Here is a 16,970-nt window from a genome sequence, read left to right as displayed (position 1 = left end):
AGTTTCAGTTTAATGTAAGAAGGCCTTAGACTTAAAAAAACAAACCCCAAAGCCCTCTAATGTCTGGTATAAAAACACCTCTATTCTGGGGGAGGTGGGGGCTGGGGGGGGGCACGGTGGACGGAAAGCTCATAACAGCAGTAGTTATCAAGCAATCAAGTACCATAGGCCTGGCCCTGTGCAGATAAGCCCTGTATTATTACCGTTTTACTGATGGGAAACTTATCTGCCTGTTAAAAATGTTGAGACTAAGGGCTTCCCTGGAGGCTCAGCAGTTAAAGAATTTGTCTGCCAAAACAGGAGATGCGGGTTCAATCCCTGGGTGGGGGAAGTGGCAACTCATTCTAGTATTCTTGCCCAGGAAATCCCAGGGACAGAAGAGCCTGGTGGGCTTACAATCCATGGGGGTCGAAAAGAGTTGGAAATGACTCAGTGACTAAACAACAGCAATAAAATTACCCTCTGTCTGACTCCAGGCTCATGCCTCCTGAGTGGAGAAAAAGCATTTTGCAACCAGATCTGCTGGCTCAGGTTACCTCTTTGGATATAGCAGCTGGCTCGATGCCCCAAGACAGGGTTTCCCAACCTCGGCAGTATTAACGTTTGAGTCTGATAATCCTTTGTTGTGGGGGCTGCCTGTGTATTGTAGAATGTTTAGCAGCATCCCTGGCATCTACTCACTGGATGCCATAGCATCCCCCAGTCATGACAACAGGAAAAGTCTCCAGGCATTGCCAGATGTCCCCTGAGTGGTACAGTCACTCCTGGTTGAGAACCACTGTTTTAGAACAGTTTTGGTGTTTGGCCACTTGTTTAATTATTTGACAGATACCTAGCATATACCGGTGGTATGCCATGTCTGCATTTATGGAGAAGCAGTTTTAGAACATTTTTAGTGATAGCTCTCAGTGTCCTATACATGAAATTCTAGTGCTGACAAAAACCATCTCTTGGAAAACTGGGATGGGTGATGTTCTGTAGTGTTTCCCTTTTTGCCTGGAGTGCCAGGCATGTCAACCAAGTTTTAAACATACTTTTTTGTTTTTTTGAAGTGATTTGTTCAGTCGCCTAGTCGTGTCCAACTCTTTGCAACCCCATGGACTGCAGCATGCCAGGCCGTGTCAGGGTCTTTTCCAATGTGTCAGCTCCTCGCATCAGGTGGCCAAAGTATTGGAGCTTCAGCTTCAGCATCAGTCCTTCCAATGAATGTTCAGGTCTGATTTCCTTTAGGATGGACTGGTTGGATCTCCTTGCAGTCCAAGGGACTTTTGAAGTGGTGGTCACTTACTATTGTTATTTTAAAATATTTTATTTATTTATTTGGCTGCGTCGGGTCTTAGTTGTGTCATGCGGGATCTTTCATTGCAGCACGTGGACTCTCTAGTTGCGGTGTGCTGGCTTAGTTGCTCTGTGGCATGTGGGATCTTAGTTACCTGACCGGGCATTGAACCTTTGACCCCTAGATTGCAAGGCAGATTCTTAACCACTGGACCACCAGGGAAGTCCCTAAACACACTCTTGACTGTGCATTTTCTTTGTATTTAATTAGTATGAGTCCACTGTACAAAGTACAGATAAAGCAAAAGGTGAGGAGGGTCACTTGGCAGCTCACCACACGGAGGTAACCATGCTGTTACTTCGATGACTAGCCTTTTCATGGTCCAGGAGTATATATGCTTTAGAAAAACAACATAAAAACTGGCTCCTCTGCAGATCCTTTTTGGTAGCTTGCTTTTTCAGTTGAGACCTACCTCCCTTAATATATGTCCCCAGGCCCTGGGGCTGTGACTGACACCCGGTGAGCCCTCAGCAAACATTTGGTGAATGAAAGAATGACCACGTGATTCCTTCCTTGTCAACAGAAGTTTATCACAACCAGTCTGGGAGATGACCGCAATGAGCAGCTGGCCTTTACAGATGGGCCAGGGATGATCACTCAGGGCTGCCGTGTACCTTTGAGGCGGGTGATTTTATTTAGCTGCTCAGCAACCTGTGATGTAGGTGTGTGCCTAGTCGCTCAGTTGTGTCCAGCTCCTGGTGACCCCGTGGACTGTGGCCCACCAGGCCCCTCTGTCCATGGGGATTCTCCAGGCAAGAATACTGGAGTGGGTTGCTGTGCCCTCCTCCAGGGATCTTCCCGACCCAGGGATCGAACCCAGGTCTCCTGTACTGCAGGCAGATTCTTTACTAGGGATGCCCAAGAATACTGGAGTGGGCTTCCCGCTCCAACCCAGGAATCGAACCTGCATTGACGGCAGAGGATTCTTTACCACTGAGCCACCGGGGAAGCCCTCCAGGTGCTTCTGCCGAGCGTGGCTCCTAAGTGAGGAAACGTGGGTGCAGATCCTGCCTTGTCAGTCCGTGAGCTGTGACCACGAGCCGTTACTCTCTGAACCTCAGCTTCCTCCCCCACCCCTTCCACCCGTCCAAAGGGATGCAGTAATAGTTTGCAGGGTAATACATCTGTAGGGTAATCACTTAGCACCACACGAGGCATGCCATAAATGCTTCAGAAAAGTTCCTTGAAGTTTTCCAGGGTGGCTTATCCTGAGCTTCAGGCTCTGCACTTTCTCTCAGGTCTCCTCCACCTGAAGTCCCTTATCTCAGTGATTAGGAGGATTGGTCTTATCAGGTCTCAGATAACAGCCGAAAAGCCCAGAAGCTGAAGGAAGGAAGGGCAGTTTCCTTTCTAGTCCTTTGCTTGGCCTTGGCTCCCCCGACCCCAGCTCCTGGGGACCCGCCTCCAGGAGTCCGGTCCTGGGGGCCTGGTGTCCACCCATGTGCTTGTTGTTTTCGGGGTGTTCCTTAGATGCTCGCTGCGGTCTGGGCAGTGTGGGCACAGACAGTCCGAGCTGTGTGATGAGGGCTGTCCTCTGTGAGGTGATCTGATAGTTTGGACTAGGCTAGTATCCCCTGCAGAGGAGGGAAGGGAAGGGGAGGGAAGACCAGGATGGTGGGAGGGGGTGGGGGGGATGGGAAATGAGCCTGGAGGCCTCAGTAAGGATTCCGATTCTTTCTTGTAGGAGAGAGAAGCCACTGAGTAGTTTTGAGCTGAGCACTTAGCCTTTATCTCTCTGTGTTGATGATGTTTTCATGTTAAAACTATGAAAACTGGTAGCTGCTACCTTTGGAGCTTCTGTCCTGGGTGGAACATGGGCTGATTTGGCTTCCGTGGTGGCTCAGCTGGTAAAGAATCCGCCTGCAATGCAGGAGCCCTGGGTTCTAATCCCTGGGTTGGGAAGATCCCCTGGAGGAGGGAAAGGCTACCCACTCCACTACTCTTGCCTGGAGAATTCTTTGGGCTGTATAGTCCATGGGTGACTTTGACTTTCACAGCCTTTTTTCACCTTTTGAGCTTCTGCCCTGGATGGGACATGAGGCTGTTTATTCCGGTGGTTTCGAGAGGAGCTTGGAGTCAGTGGAGCCGGCGTGGCTATTGCAGTTGTGCAGGCGGAAGCCCATGGTGCCTTGGACCAGGGTGGACACCTGGGGGCGACCTGGGAGCCCAGGCCCCTCTGCTTCCCGGCAGTTTTCCCCTTTGTACATTTCAGAGCTCAACATTCTCCGTTGCAGGAGGTGTTTTGGTCTTGCAGCCTTTTTAGCTCAGATCCTAAGAGAATGGGTTAGGGTGCAGAGGGTGGGTCAGAGTAGTTGGGGTCTCAGACCCAGGCCATGAAGTCACCAGGTGAGAAGCGGCACCCCAGGTGGTTAGGGGAAACTGAGTCAAATCCAACTCTGTCTTACGTTTCTTTCCTGAAGCGGGAGGGCTGAGAGCTGCTCTAAGAAGGTTGAGATGGACTCGCCTTTGCATCCCAGAGCCAGGCACCTGCCAGGTGTGATGAACACGTGGGTGGGTGAAACCTTTGACCTCATCTGAGCTATCTCTGCATTCTTGCCTTGTGGGAAAGATGTATGCTGATTGCATGAACGAATAAGTGAGGAACACAGTCTTGCCTGGAAGGGCCTTGCAGATCCTTGTAAAAGCCCCGAGTCCTACAAGTGCTTCATTCTGCCTTCCCCTGAACCAGTGGAAGGGTGCTCATGTTATCCCAAAGGGCCCATGAGCCAAGAAAAAAAAAGGCTTGTCAGGCATCCCTAGATTATTTTTGGCTTAGTTGAGATCAGGCTCTCAGGCTGATCTTTGAACTAGTATCTGCTCCCTATGTTACATTCAGACGGATGGACAGTCCGACGGACAGTGGGGCCAGGGGCTGGACACTTTGCAAACAGCCAGCCAGCCGTGGGGGCATGTGATCCTGAGGTCACAGTGGACCTCTGCCCTGGGGAAGACTTGCCCTGCTTCTGGTGTTGCCTGGGGCGTGGGAGCGGGGACGGAACCACTGGGCTTCCTGTGTCCCGCTGAGCTTCTGCCCTGGGTGGGACATGGGGCTACGTTTATTCCAGCAGTGTTTGCTGAGCCCCTGGCCCAGCCCCTGCTCCTTGGGAGTGTCTGGGAACCAGTTTGCCTTAGAAAGCCTGGCCTGGTGGAGTCAACCTTTACAGTTTCTTAGGAAAACCTAAGAGCAAAAAGAGTAACTAAGGCTTGTCATCCTCACAGTGCCCTGCAAGGAACATGGTGTCAGCCATTCTCCGGATGAGAAAGCAAAGGCCTGCGGCATTGTTATAGTGTCGTGTGATCATGTAGTGAGGTCTCCAGCAGGTGTGGGGGTTCGTCCAGGATGTCTGCTTCCGGAGCCTGTGCTTTTCACACCCGCCAGGCCCTGGGCTCCAGAGAGGGCTTGGGCGGCCCACCTCCTGGTGCCCAGCCGAGCGCATGGCGGCGCTCTCCTGGCTTGAAGAGGACAAGGTGATATCTGATTCACTGCTACTACTGAGTGCCTGGTGGCTCAGATAGTAAAGAATCTGCCTGCAATTCAGGAGACCTGGGTTCGAAACCTGGGTTGGAAAGATCCCCTAGAGAAGGGAATGGCTACCCACTCCAGTATCCTTGCCTGGAGAATCCCATGGACAGAGGAGCCTGGCGGGCTACAGTCCATGGGGTCACAAAGAGTCAGACACAGCTGAGTGACTTACACCCATGCACTCCTACCAAGGCCCAGGGAGGTGTCTGGAACCTTCCAGATGGTGGAGGGTGGGGAAGGGGAAGACACTGCCCTCCTCTTTCCTGCCAGGATGTTGAGACCCTGGCTACTGGAGTTTTCCAGCCTCTCCAGCCTTCCCCACCGCAGTGGTGGATTTCCATTAGTTGAGCAGGCCTGTAGCTCTGCCCTGTTCTCTCTTCAGACCCGTAGGGAACCCCAGGAGATGGAGGTCCCCCGTGGGCACCAGGCCTCACCGCTCACCAGCGGCCCAGCTGGCCCCGAATTGCGTTTCTTCCTGTTTGGGGCAGGGTGGGGCCTGAGGAATGCGAGCTTCTTGGGTGTGGTGGGTGCAGCTGGGGCTCACAGGGAGCAGAGGGAGGAGAGGCCCCCAGGGCTCATGGCGGGGGTCCTAGGAGACCAGCCCTGCCCCCGCCCCGCCTCCACTGCACAGGCCTCTTCCTGCTCTTCCTGACTTGTCCTTCCTGCTCTGGGCCTTTGCCCTTGGTCTTCCCCCTGCCTGGAACACTCTTCCCAGCTCTTCTCAGACCCCTCCTCCAGCTCTCCGGCAGAGGTCACCTCCTCCATGAGGCCCTCCCTGCCACCCTGCTGAAGTAGCCCCGCTCTCCTCCTTCCTTAGTTATTTTCTTGTCCTTTCAGTCGCGGGCTTCCCCGGTGGCTCAGATGGTAAAGAATCTGCCCACAATGTGGGAGACCTGGGTTTGATCTCTGGATCTAGCAGATCCCCTGGAGAGGGGAACAGCTAGCCACTCCAGTATTCTTGCCTGGAGAATCCCATGGACAGAGAAGCCTGGTGGGCTGCAGTCCACGGGATCACAAAGAGTCAGACACGGCTGAGCGACTAACACTTTCACTTTTTCAGTCATAGTTGTGTTTCTTCTTTTTTTAAAATTTTTGTTTTTACTTTGGCTGCACCCCGAGGCGTCACATGGAGTCTTAGTTCCCCCACCCAGGACTGAAGCCGCGCCCTCTGCCGTGGGAGCCTAGAGTCTTAGCCACTGGACCACCAGGGAGGCCGGTGTGTTCCCTTCTCGCCCGTGTCCTGCACGGGAGGCTGGCGGCGTGGTCAGAGGGTCGCTGTCTCAGTCACTGCTGTCCCTCCAGAGACGAGCAAGCTGCCTTGCAGCCTGGTGTGATGTCCTTCCTCCTGGCCTCCCAGGCTGGGTCTTTGAGCCCCAGAGCCCTTCTCAGTGAGGAAGGAAGAAAAAGTGCCGGACCTTCTTGGCCAGACTGTTTGGTTCTCTCGCGCGTAAGCACCCGGCTTCAGACGCTGTCCCGGGGGCTGTGATGAGGTGGGCAGGCCAGGCTGCTTCAGACTGCCCAGCAGAGGTCTCCATGGCCCCCTGATACCAGGCAGCCCCGCCTGCCCAGGGAGGAACTTCTGGCTTTCACCCCACCGTGGAGTTGCCGCACTTGCTGACCAGAGCCAGCCCCTGCGTCCTTAGCCCGCCCCAGATCGGGCGGGCCGCCGTCACCCCGATCCTGCAGCGGGCTCCCCCTCACACCCCACCCCGGAGGCGTGCGGTCCCTGCGGTCCTGCCCGTGTGCGTGACCGGGAACCGACCGCCCCACCTGCAGGCGTGTTCCTCCTGGGCTCTGCCCGCGGCGCGTTGACACCAGAGGGAGACAGAGCTGGGTTTTTCTGGACTCGAATCTAGGTTTCTCTTGATCTTGGCCTTGAACGAGTCCTTTTCCGTTTGGGACCTAAGTTACCGTATTTCTGTCACAGGCCACCGGCGAGGCCCTTCCGGTGCCGCCATGACTGTGTCGAATCTGACGTTCCCTGTGTGCCCTCGGGGTCTGTGTCAGCACTCCTGTCCTCGTTTACAGCTGGGGAAGCTCAGGCCTGGAGGGGAAGGCCTAGGGCTGAGGTTCCTCCAGCTCGGGAATGACTGACTCTTTTTTTTTTTCTTTTTTAAGGCTGCATTTATTACAACTTTTTTCATTTAAGTGTATGTTATTTTGTATAACGTTTTGTATATGTATTTTGTATATATTTTTTCATTTGAGTATATGTTACATAAAATGGTATTTTTTATATACCATTTTTATATACCATTTTCACCAATATATATATACACATTCTTTAGAATGTGTATATATATAGATTCTTTAATATCCTTTTCCATTATGATTTATCAGAGGATACTAAGCATAGTTTCCCGTGCTGTCCAGTAGGACCTTGTTTATCCATCCTATGTGTAATAGCTTGGACTTACCCGGTGGCTCAGTGGTAGAGAATCCACCTGCCTATGCAGGAGACGCGGGTTCGATCCCTGGGTGGGGAAGATCCCCTGGAGGAGGAAATGGCAACCCACTCCAGTATTCTTGTCTGGAAAACTCCATGGCTAGAGGAGGCTGGTGGGCTGCGGTCCATGGGGCCCCAAAGAGCCGGACATGACTGAGCATGCACACACATACAATGGCTTCCATCTGCTAACCCCAGCCTCCCTCTTCAGCCCTCCCCCAGTTCCCTGGCCTCCAGCCCACGAACGGAATGACTGACCCACCTGTCCCTCTTACCCACCTTGGGACCCCCAAACACATTAGGGTCAGCACCACTGGTGGTCACTGATCAGTGAGGTCATGGGGTCAAGGGTGAGTAGGGTCTCCAGAACAAGGAGTTCTTGGCATTCAGTCCCCGGGAATCAGACCCTGAATGCCCACAACAGCCCTCCCCGTGGCTGCAGGCTGAGCTCAGGGAACCCCTCCAAGTTCACGGCCCTCCTCTTGGGTGTTCTTGCCCAGCCGGAGCTCAGGTCCTGGGGCCAAGGAGTTCTCAGCCGGTTCCCGTTCGGATGAGACTGAGCTGTGGAATGTGCTGACTTTTCTACTTAGAGAAAGGAGTAACTTGGGTCTGTTTGGTAGAAAGTCCGTCTCATGGGGAAATAGAGGGAGACCAAGGCTCTTTATGTGAAAAACACCAAGGCGTGGTTCTGCACCTCTGAGTTTCAACTTCAAGCAACTGTGTGAGTTTCCGTGGTGGTTCTCATTTAGGAGATGGAGACATAGGCTCAGAGGAGGCAGGTCAGATGTCTGAGGACTCACAGTAACAGGACCTGGGCTTGAACTTTGGTTTTGGACTCCAAGGCCAGTTCTCATCCCCCGGTTCTGTAATGGGTTTGGATTTCAAGGTGATGGGCCAGCCCAGGTCCCCCCGTCCGAGATGGGGGTGCCGGGGCTGGCACTGCTGACCTGCGCGCCTCTGTTCCCCTCCAGGCTGTGTTGGAAGCACGTCTCCTCCCTCCATGTGGCCAACGAGCCCGTCTTGTCGTTCACACGGGGCAGTCCCGAGCGAGATGCACTGCAGAAGGTAATGGGGGACAGGGAGGGGCACCCAGGAGTGCCTGGAGGGCCTGCGTGGAGGCAGCCTTCAGCAGCTCCCACGAGAACGCTCTGTACCCTCTCTTGCCCCTGCCCTCAGCCCTGGGGGCAACCGGGAATCTGGGTAGAGCTGGGCACTGGGGACGGGGGTACCTGGGAGTGGCAGGGTGGCCACCTGGGCCTCTTTGGGGTCCCAGGTCAGGGGTCATAAGCCTGCAGATAGTTTGTGCTTGAAAATATTCTCCGGGGAATCCCTGGGCCCCGTGGTCAGACTGTGCTTCCACTGCTGAGGGTGTGGGTTCCGTCCCTGGTTGGGAACTAAGATCCCACCAGCCACACAGCATAGCCAAAAAATTTCTCCCACTAACTGCCAGGGTTTTAAAATTGTGAGATTTCATGTAAATTTCAGACCCAGTTTTTAAAATCTCCTCTCTAATGGGACCAGCTGGCAACACTGGCCTTGGCTTCTCGCAGGCCAGGAGGTGACGGGGCGGGGGCCGATCGGGAGGACATGTCTCTGCCTGCTCCCCCCGTCTCTCCGGGGCCGCTTTGCAGACCCTGCCTCAGGGTTTCGGTGGGCAGCAGGAGGGAAAGAAGGGCTCGCGCGGCCTCTTGTCCTCTCCCCAGGCCCTGAAGGAGCTGAAGGACCAGACGGAGGCCATCCCGTGTGTGGTGGGGGACGAGGAGGTGTGGACCTCGGACGTGCGGTACCAGGTGTCGGTAAGTCCAGCGGGCCCGCGGGGCTCGGCCGCTCCCCTGAATCCCGGGGCACATAAACACACGCCTTGGGGTTTCTGCCTCCAAGGGGGCTTCGAGTCCACCGCGAGCTTTGAATTCCGTGGACCGGTGTGAAACTTCCAGAGGCAACCTTGGGTGCCAGCTTCACGCCTGCCAAGGGGAGGTTAGAAACAGCAGGTGCCCCCAGCTTCACCATGGCTTTAAAAAGCTGACCCAGTAACCACCTGGGGAGCAGGGGGCAAGGACAGAGTCAGAATCAAAGCAGACCCTGCCCCTTACAGACACACGCCACTGTACGCACGACAGACACACGCCACTGTATGCACGACAGACACACGCCACTGTATACACGACAGACACACGCCACTCTACGCACGACAGACACACGCCACTGTACACACGACAGACACACGCCACTCTATGCACGACAGACACACGCCACTGTATGCACGACAGACACACGCCACTCTGTGCACGACAGACACACGCCACTGTACACACGACAGACACACGCCACTCTATGCACGACAGACACACGCCACTCTATGCACGACAGACACACGCCACTCTATGCACGACAGACACACGCCACTCTATGCGCGACAGACACACGCCACTGTACACACGACAGACACACGCCACTGTACACACGACAGACACACGCCACTGTACACACGACAGACACGACACGCCACTGTACGCACGACAGACACACGCCACTGTATGCACGACAGACACACGCCACTGTATACACAACAGACACACGCCACTCTGTGCACGACAGACACACGCCACTGTATACTGTGCACGACAGACACACGCCACTGTATACACGACAGACACACGCCACTCTGTGCACGACAGACACACGCCACTCTGTGCACGACAGACACACGCCACTGTATACACGACAGACACACGCCACTGTACGCACGACAGACACACGCCACTGTACGCACGACAGACACACGCCACTCTATACACGACAGACACACGCCACTCTATGCACGACAGACACACGCCACTGTACGCACGACAGACACACGCCACTGTACGCACGACAGACACACGCCACTGTACGCACGACAGACACACGCCACTGTACGCACGACGGACACACGCCACTGTACGCACGACAGACACACGCCACTCTATACACAACACAACACACGCCACTCTATACACAACACATAAGCAACAAGGATTCACTGTATAACACGGAACAATATTCAGTATCTTGTAATAAACTGTAATGGAAAATAACCTGAAAAAGCATATATATATTCAGGTATATGTATGTATGTTTAACTGAATCACTTCGCTGTATGCCTGAAACGGCATAATTCTCCCAAAGAAAGGCAGTCACCAAAGCCCTCGTCTGGTTTTGGGAACCAGTGGTCTAGCTGACGATGAGCTCAGCAGAGGTGAGCTCCCAGGCTGTGGGCAATGCCAAGTGTCGCCTCCTCCCATTGGAGCCCAGGCTCCATCCACAGACTCATCTGTGAGGCCCTGTCCCCTGCGCGCAAGCTCCTCCTGCAGTCCCTGCCACTCCCCTTGGAGGCTGGAAGAGCAGGCGGTTAGCCGCCCATTTTGCAGATCGGGAGGAGCTAAGGCATCAGTAACCCCCCTGGGGTGGCACAGTTAGACATGGAACAGGGATGATGGATCCAGGTTCCCCAGAACCATATCCCCTTGATTTTGACTCACTTTTTATTAAAATTTTTTGGCCATGCCTGTACAGCATGCGGGATCTTATTTCCCCAGCCAGGGATCAAGCCCTTGTCCCCTGCAGTGAAGGGCAGAGTCGTAACCAGTGGGCTGCCATCACAACCCCTTGATTCAAGTGAGTTCATTCACACCAGCTGTTTCTGAAGGGGCTTTAGAAGCAGTGTGCTAATTAACGTATGCCAGCAAGATAGTCTTCGTGCTCTGACCTGCTGGTCACAAAATTGTGAGGCCTTGGGCACTTGCTGGAGATGGCCACAAACTTACTTTTAGGCCTCCTGGTTTGCAGGGGAGAGGAGACGGCATCACTGCCCCTAGCCAGAATGTTCCTGAAATACATCCCACCTCTGCAGTCGGAGGAGCGCAGACACTCCTGGGGCTGGGCCCAGGGAGGAAGTTCTCCCGGAGGTGTCAGAAGGACGCAGCGGTGTGGCGAGCAGCGTCCCCACAAGCGTCCTCATCTCCCGCACAGGTGTTCTGTGGGGCCACTTCTCGCACACTGGCATCTGGGCACGACATCAAAGCCCGCGCCCGAGGATGCCCAGAGGTCACCCTGCAGGCCTCACGTCCACTGCCGGGCTGGGCTTTCCATCTGGAGCTCCGGCTGCAAGTCAGCGCTGGGAGCTTCCTTTCTGTAACCCAACGACGGGGCCATTTCATGTATAAATTCAAACGTCCGGCTTCTGTCGGGAGAAGGAAGGTGTGGCCACACCAGTGGTCTCCCTGTGAGCCCCCGTGTGGGGCCGGCCGCCAGCGCCCCAGGCCCCGCTGCCCCCAGCCCTGTCTGCTCAGCCCTCTCCCCTCTCTGGCCCTTGCGGACCTCTCAGAGCCCCGGCTGGAGCCAGAGAGGGTCTGCGTGTCCCTCCGGCACCCTCCTTCAGCCTTCCTCTCAGCGGGGATTTTGCTAGAAGCGGGGTGGCGGTCAGACAGCCTGCTCTTCCTAACAAGTCCCTGGGCTTGACAGTTAAGAAATGGCATCCACACTTGTGCCCCCAACTGTCCGTCTGTTCAAGGGCGAGAGTGACATTCCCTGGTGACAGCTGGGATCTTACCCAGGATTCATGGCTGAATGGAAGTCTGCAATAACCTAAGGGTGGATCCCTGGGTCCACTTCAACTGTAGGCAGAGGCCCCATTCCGTCCTTTTTTACCCCTTGTCACGGTAGGGACAGTTTTAGCCCAGAAAAGCTTAAAGCAAATAGCCGCCTTGGCTACGCACAAAAGTGGAAAGTGTGTATATGTGAGCACACCTGTATATGCGTGTCCTGATGTGACGGATACACATGGAGTTTCCAGCCTTGTGCGGTGCAGCCAGTCACAAAATAAGTGCCACAGCAGGTAAATGAAGGGCCTTACTCCTTGGCATTGTTAGCTAGAAACCTGTTTAAAGTTGGAAGACAATTTCCAGAAGGGTGACTTTAGCTCTTTCTAGGGGGGTACTTATGGGGCTTCCCTGGTGGCTCAGATTAGGTAAAGAATCTGCCTGCAGGGCGAGAGACCCAGATTCGATCTCTAGGTTGGGAAGATCCCCTGGAAGAGGAAATGGCAGCCCACTCCAGTATTCTTGCCTGGAGAATCCCACGGACAGAGGAGCCTGGTGGACTACAGTCCATGGGGTCACGAAGGGTCAGGAGGTACTTATAAATCATGATAATAAAGCCCATCCATCCATCCACCCATTCATCCAACCAAGCCCCCTCGGCCCCACACCTAGGGGGGCTGGGTGCCGGGACACAGTGATGAACACAATAGACGGCTCTGCCCTCACGGAGCCGACCTTGGGGAGAGTGAGGTTGGTGTACGTGTCAGCGAAGAAACAAATGAGACGTTTCCAGATGGTGAGAGGCGCTGTGGAAAGCTCAGGTGATGGGCTGGAGATGTGAAGGCCACTTATGGTGGGGTGGTCCACAGGCCTCTCTGAGGTGACATCTGAGTTGAACCCCAGGGATGAGGATGGGCCAGGGACTCACTGCCAGCCGAGGGGTCCCCAGGTACAGTCAGGAGGAGGCTGGGGAAGCTGCAGAGCAGGGAGGAAGCCGGTGGGCCCGGAGCATTCAGGTGCGATTCTCGTTGGCTGTGGTTCAGAGCCTCTTCTGAGAGCCCAGGGAACAAACCACTGGAGAGGGTGAAGGAGGGTGAGAAAAAGCCCATGGCTTATGAGAATGCTTTCTGATTTTAGGCTGGCAGAGGGGTTAAGAGTGTGGGCTTGGCAGAAGTGAGTTTGGACAGAGATGTTTGGAGGGCCAGGTGCCCGTGGGCAGCCAGGGAGCTGGGATGGGAAGGTGGGTGGGGGGCTATGATGAGAAGTCCGTAGCAGGTGGGTATCCAGGGAGGCCAGGGAAAGTCTTGTGCAGGAAGCGACGGAAACACTTGGAACAAAGCCCTGAGGATTCCACACGAGGCACAGTGGGCATCTGAGGGATGTGGGGTGGTTTGCCCAAATTGATGAGCTCCTCATTTGCCCCCACACAACTGGAGAAGGCCTCCTGGGGATTGGAGCGGGGAGAGCGAGTGTGTGGAGGACTCTGGCCTGGCAGGCAAGCTCTGAGCCCGGCTCCGTCCCCACCCGCCCGGGGAGGGCTCCTCCCTCAGGGACAGCAGCCCCACCCCGCTCTCTTCTTGCAGCCCTTTAACCATGGACACAAGGTGGCCAAGTTCTGCTACGCAGACAAGGTGAGTCCCTGGCGACCTGTCTGGTTAGTTAACGTCTGCTGCCATGGGGATGAAGGTCAGTTACTGCTTCCCTCTCGGGCCATGGAGGGGGGTGGTGGCTGGCACTGAGGGTGTCCCTGGCCAGGCCAGGTGTGCCAGGGCTCACGTGGGCCTAATGAGAGCTGCCTGGGCCAGGGCTGGGCATGCCCTGATTGGGGGGGGCGGGGATTCTGGAAGGCTGAGCCCGGGAAATGGGAGGGCATCGCGGAGAGGAAGAGAGCCAGAGACCTGGCATCAGGCAAGGCCAGCGAGAGGGCGCGGGGTCGAGGCTCTGGCGTCACGTGCCGACGAGGGCAGTTGGCAGCTGGGGTGCCAGCCTCAGGGGTCTGTCTCTGGCCACAGTTCTGGCCCGACAAGGACAAGGTCAGGTCCTGACCTCAAGGGCTGCAGGCCCCGAACAGCGGGTTTGGGAGTGCCAGGCTCCGGGAGCCAGGGAGGCCACGAGGGGAAATGGAGTGAGTCCTTGGCACGCGGACCCACCTGGTACGCCCCTCGGGCTCCTCCTGACGGGAGGCGGGCAGGCTCTGAGCCTGGGGAGGCCCAGCTGGCTGTGGGACCCGGCGTCTGACGCTGTCGGGGGGAGGGAGGCAGGGGTCCTCCCTGCGGGGGAAGTGACCTCCAGATCGCTCCTCTGGGACCCTTCCTGCCACGGGAGGAAGCCCCCAACCTCTCCCTCATCATCAGGCGCTGCTCCACAGAGCCATCGAGGCCTCCTTGGCCGCCAGGAAGGAGTGGGACCTGAAGCCTGTGGCCGACCGGGCGCAAGTCTTCCTGAAGGCAGCCGACCTGCTGAGCGGGCCACGCAGGGCCGAGGTCCTGGCCAAGACCATGGTGGGGCAGGTGAGGCGCCCGCAGTGCAATGGGGGCTGTGGGGGTCGTACCTCGTCCAGTTCAGCAGACATCGCTATGTGGTCACCAGGACCCACCAGGCCCAGGAGAGAGGACAGCTCAGGTCAGTTCAGTCACTGTCGTGTCCGACTCTTTGCGACCCCATGGACTGCAGCACGCCAGGCCTCCCTGTCCATTACCAACTCCCAGAGCTTACTCAAGCTCATGTCCATTGAGTCAGTGATGCCATCCAACCATCTCATCCTCTGTCGTCCCCTTCTCCTCCTGCCTTCAGTCTTTCCCAGCATCAAGGTCTTTTCCAATGAGTCAGCTCTTCGCATCAGGTGGCCAAAGTATTGGAGTTTCAGCTTCAACATCAGTCCTTCCAATGAATATTCAGGAGTGATCTCCTTTAGGATGGACTGGTTGGATCTCCTTGCAGTCCAAGGGGTTCTCAAGAGTCTTCTCCAACACCACAGTTCAAAAGCATCAAATCTTTGGCGCTCAGCTTTCTTTATAGTCCAACTCTTACATCCATACATGACTACTGGAAAAACCACAGCCTTGACAGACCCATGTATATTATTGGCCAGGTGACTTGGACTGCGCTCGCATGCCCTCCTCTGTAAGGAGCCCCTTGCATCTGTCTGTCTCTGCCCTGGGCCAGGCCCTTGTCACGCTTTGCCGGGACTGACAATGGCCCACACAGTCCTCCAGGCTCTGTCAGGCCCCTGCAGCCCTCACAGCGGTCTCTGGGACACCCCAGCAGGTCACTCCAGGCGTATGAACCACCGAGCTCTCGCTGTCTGGCTGGGACTCATGTCCCAAGTCCTGAGCCCGGCTCCCGGGGCCCTTCCATCCCCACCTCTGTCCAGCTGGCTAGCTGCTGTGCCCCTCCCCGCCAGGCCATCCGGCCCACGATGTCACCAGTCTGGACCTAGCCAGGCTCCTGGACACCACAGGCATCCCGACCTCAGTCTCTGGCCCAGGTCCCCCGGCTAGAATGCTCCCTATGTTCTCTGCCCTGTGAACATTTTTTTTTTTTTAATTTAATTTTTTTATTGGCTGTGCTGGATCTTTGTTGCTGAGTGGGTTTTTTCTCCAATTGCAGCGGGTGGGGGCTACTCTCTAGTTGTGGGACGTAGGCTTCCCATTGCAGTGGCTTCTCTTGTTCTGCACAGGCTCTAGGGCCGTGAGCTCAGTAGTTGGGGCGCCCGGGCTCCAGAGCACAGGCTTAGTCGTTGTGGCTCATGGGATGAGTTGCTCCGCGGCATGTGGAATCTTCCCGGACCAGGGATCGAACCCGTGTCTCCTGCACTGGCAGGAGGATTCTTTCCCCCCGAGCCACCAGGGGAGGATCCTCTGCTTTCTGAACTCTCTAACTGTCACGGTCTAGCCCGGGCACACCTCCTCTGTGAGACGTCTAGGACCTCACCAGTCCCGAGGACTGGGCCCAGCTTTGTGTCCCTCCCGGCATGCGTTCCTTCCTTAGTTACCGCTCAGGTTGCACTGGGGTGCGGTGATGACTTCATGTGTGTTTGCTGCCCCTTTACCAGCTTTTTGGGCTTAGCAATCACATGTTAACATTTTCTGCCTTTCTGGGTCTTGCTCTGTGTCTGCGTGGAGTCACGGAAGCGCCTGATGAGCGCTTTTGGAGTGAATGCTTGCTGAGCCGGCAGGTAGCAGTGAGAGCGCAGACTGCTGAGGAGCCGCCCAGGGAGAAGGTTCCTGTCCACAGTAGGGATCTTGGCTCCGCCCACAGCCCGGCCCCGCCCACAGCCCCGGCCCCGCCCACGGCCCCACCTGGTCGCCAGCCTGTAATGAGAGCGCCCTCTGCTGCACGGAGCCGCTACGACACCCCCACTACCAGCCCAGTGTCTCCCGATCGAGCCGAGTCCCCCTGGGTGGGTGTTGAGTCTCCAGAGGGTCCCAGGGAGCTACGCCTGGGCAGGAAGAGGCTCACACACTCCAGGACCAAAGGAAGATGCCTCTTTATTTGACCTAAGACCTAGGACCTCAGATATGCAGATGACACCACCCTTCTGGCAGAAAGTGAAGAACTAAAAAGCCTCTTGATGAAAGAGGAGAGTGAAAATGTTGGCTTAAAGCTCAACATTCAGAAAACTAAGATCACGGCATCTGGTCCCATCACTTCATGGGAAATAGATGGGGAAACAGTGGAAAAAGTGGCTGACTTTATTTTGGGGGGCTCCAAAATCACTGCAGATGGTGATTGCAGCCGTGAAATTAAAAGACGCTTACTCCTTGGAAGGAAAGTTATGATGAACCTAGATAGCATATTAAAAAGCAGAGACATTACTTTGCCAACAAAGGTCCGTCTGGTCAAGGCTATGGTTTCTCCCGTAGTCATGTATGGATGTGAGAGTTGGACTATAAAGAAAGCTGAGCGCCGAAGAATTGATGCTTTTGAACTGTGGTGTTGGAGAAGACTCTTGAGAACCCCTTGGACTGCAAGGAGATCCAACCAGTCCATCCTAAAGGAGATCACTCCTGGGTATTCATTGGAAAGACTGATGCTGAAGCTGAAACTCTAATACTTTGGCCACCTGATGCGAAGAGCTGA

General features: G+C 55.5%; 1 protein-coding gene across 1 annotated transcript in view; it reads left to right on the top strand.

Annotated features, from left to right (window-relative positions):
- Nucleotides 1–16,970, top strand: part of ALDH4A1 (aldehyde dehydrogenase 4 family member A1) — a 31,361-nt gene that overhangs the window by 1,903 nt on the left and 12,488 nt on the right. The window contains exons 2-5 of the mRNA XM_043445397.1: nt 8,280–8,373; nt 9,012–9,104; nt 13,472–13,519; nt 14,243–14,398. Of these exons, the coding sequence (XP_043301332.1) occupies nt 8,280–8,373; nt 9,012–9,104; nt 13,472–13,519; nt 14,243–14,398 (391 nt within the window). The remainder of the gene's footprint in view (nt 1–8,279; nt 8,374–9,011; nt 9,105–13,471; nt 13,520–14,242; nt 14,399–16,970) is intronic.

The sequence above is a fragment of the Cervus canadensis genome, chromosome 24 (assembly GCF_019320065.1).
Source record: "Cervus canadensis isolate Bull #8, Minnesota chromosome 24, ASM1932006v1, whole genome shotgun sequence".
NCBI classification, from domain to species: domain Eukaryota; kingdom Metazoa; phylum Chordata; class Mammalia; order Artiodactyla; family Cervidae; genus Cervus; species Cervus canadensis.
This window is presented reverse-complemented; position numbering and strand designations above follow the sequence as displayed.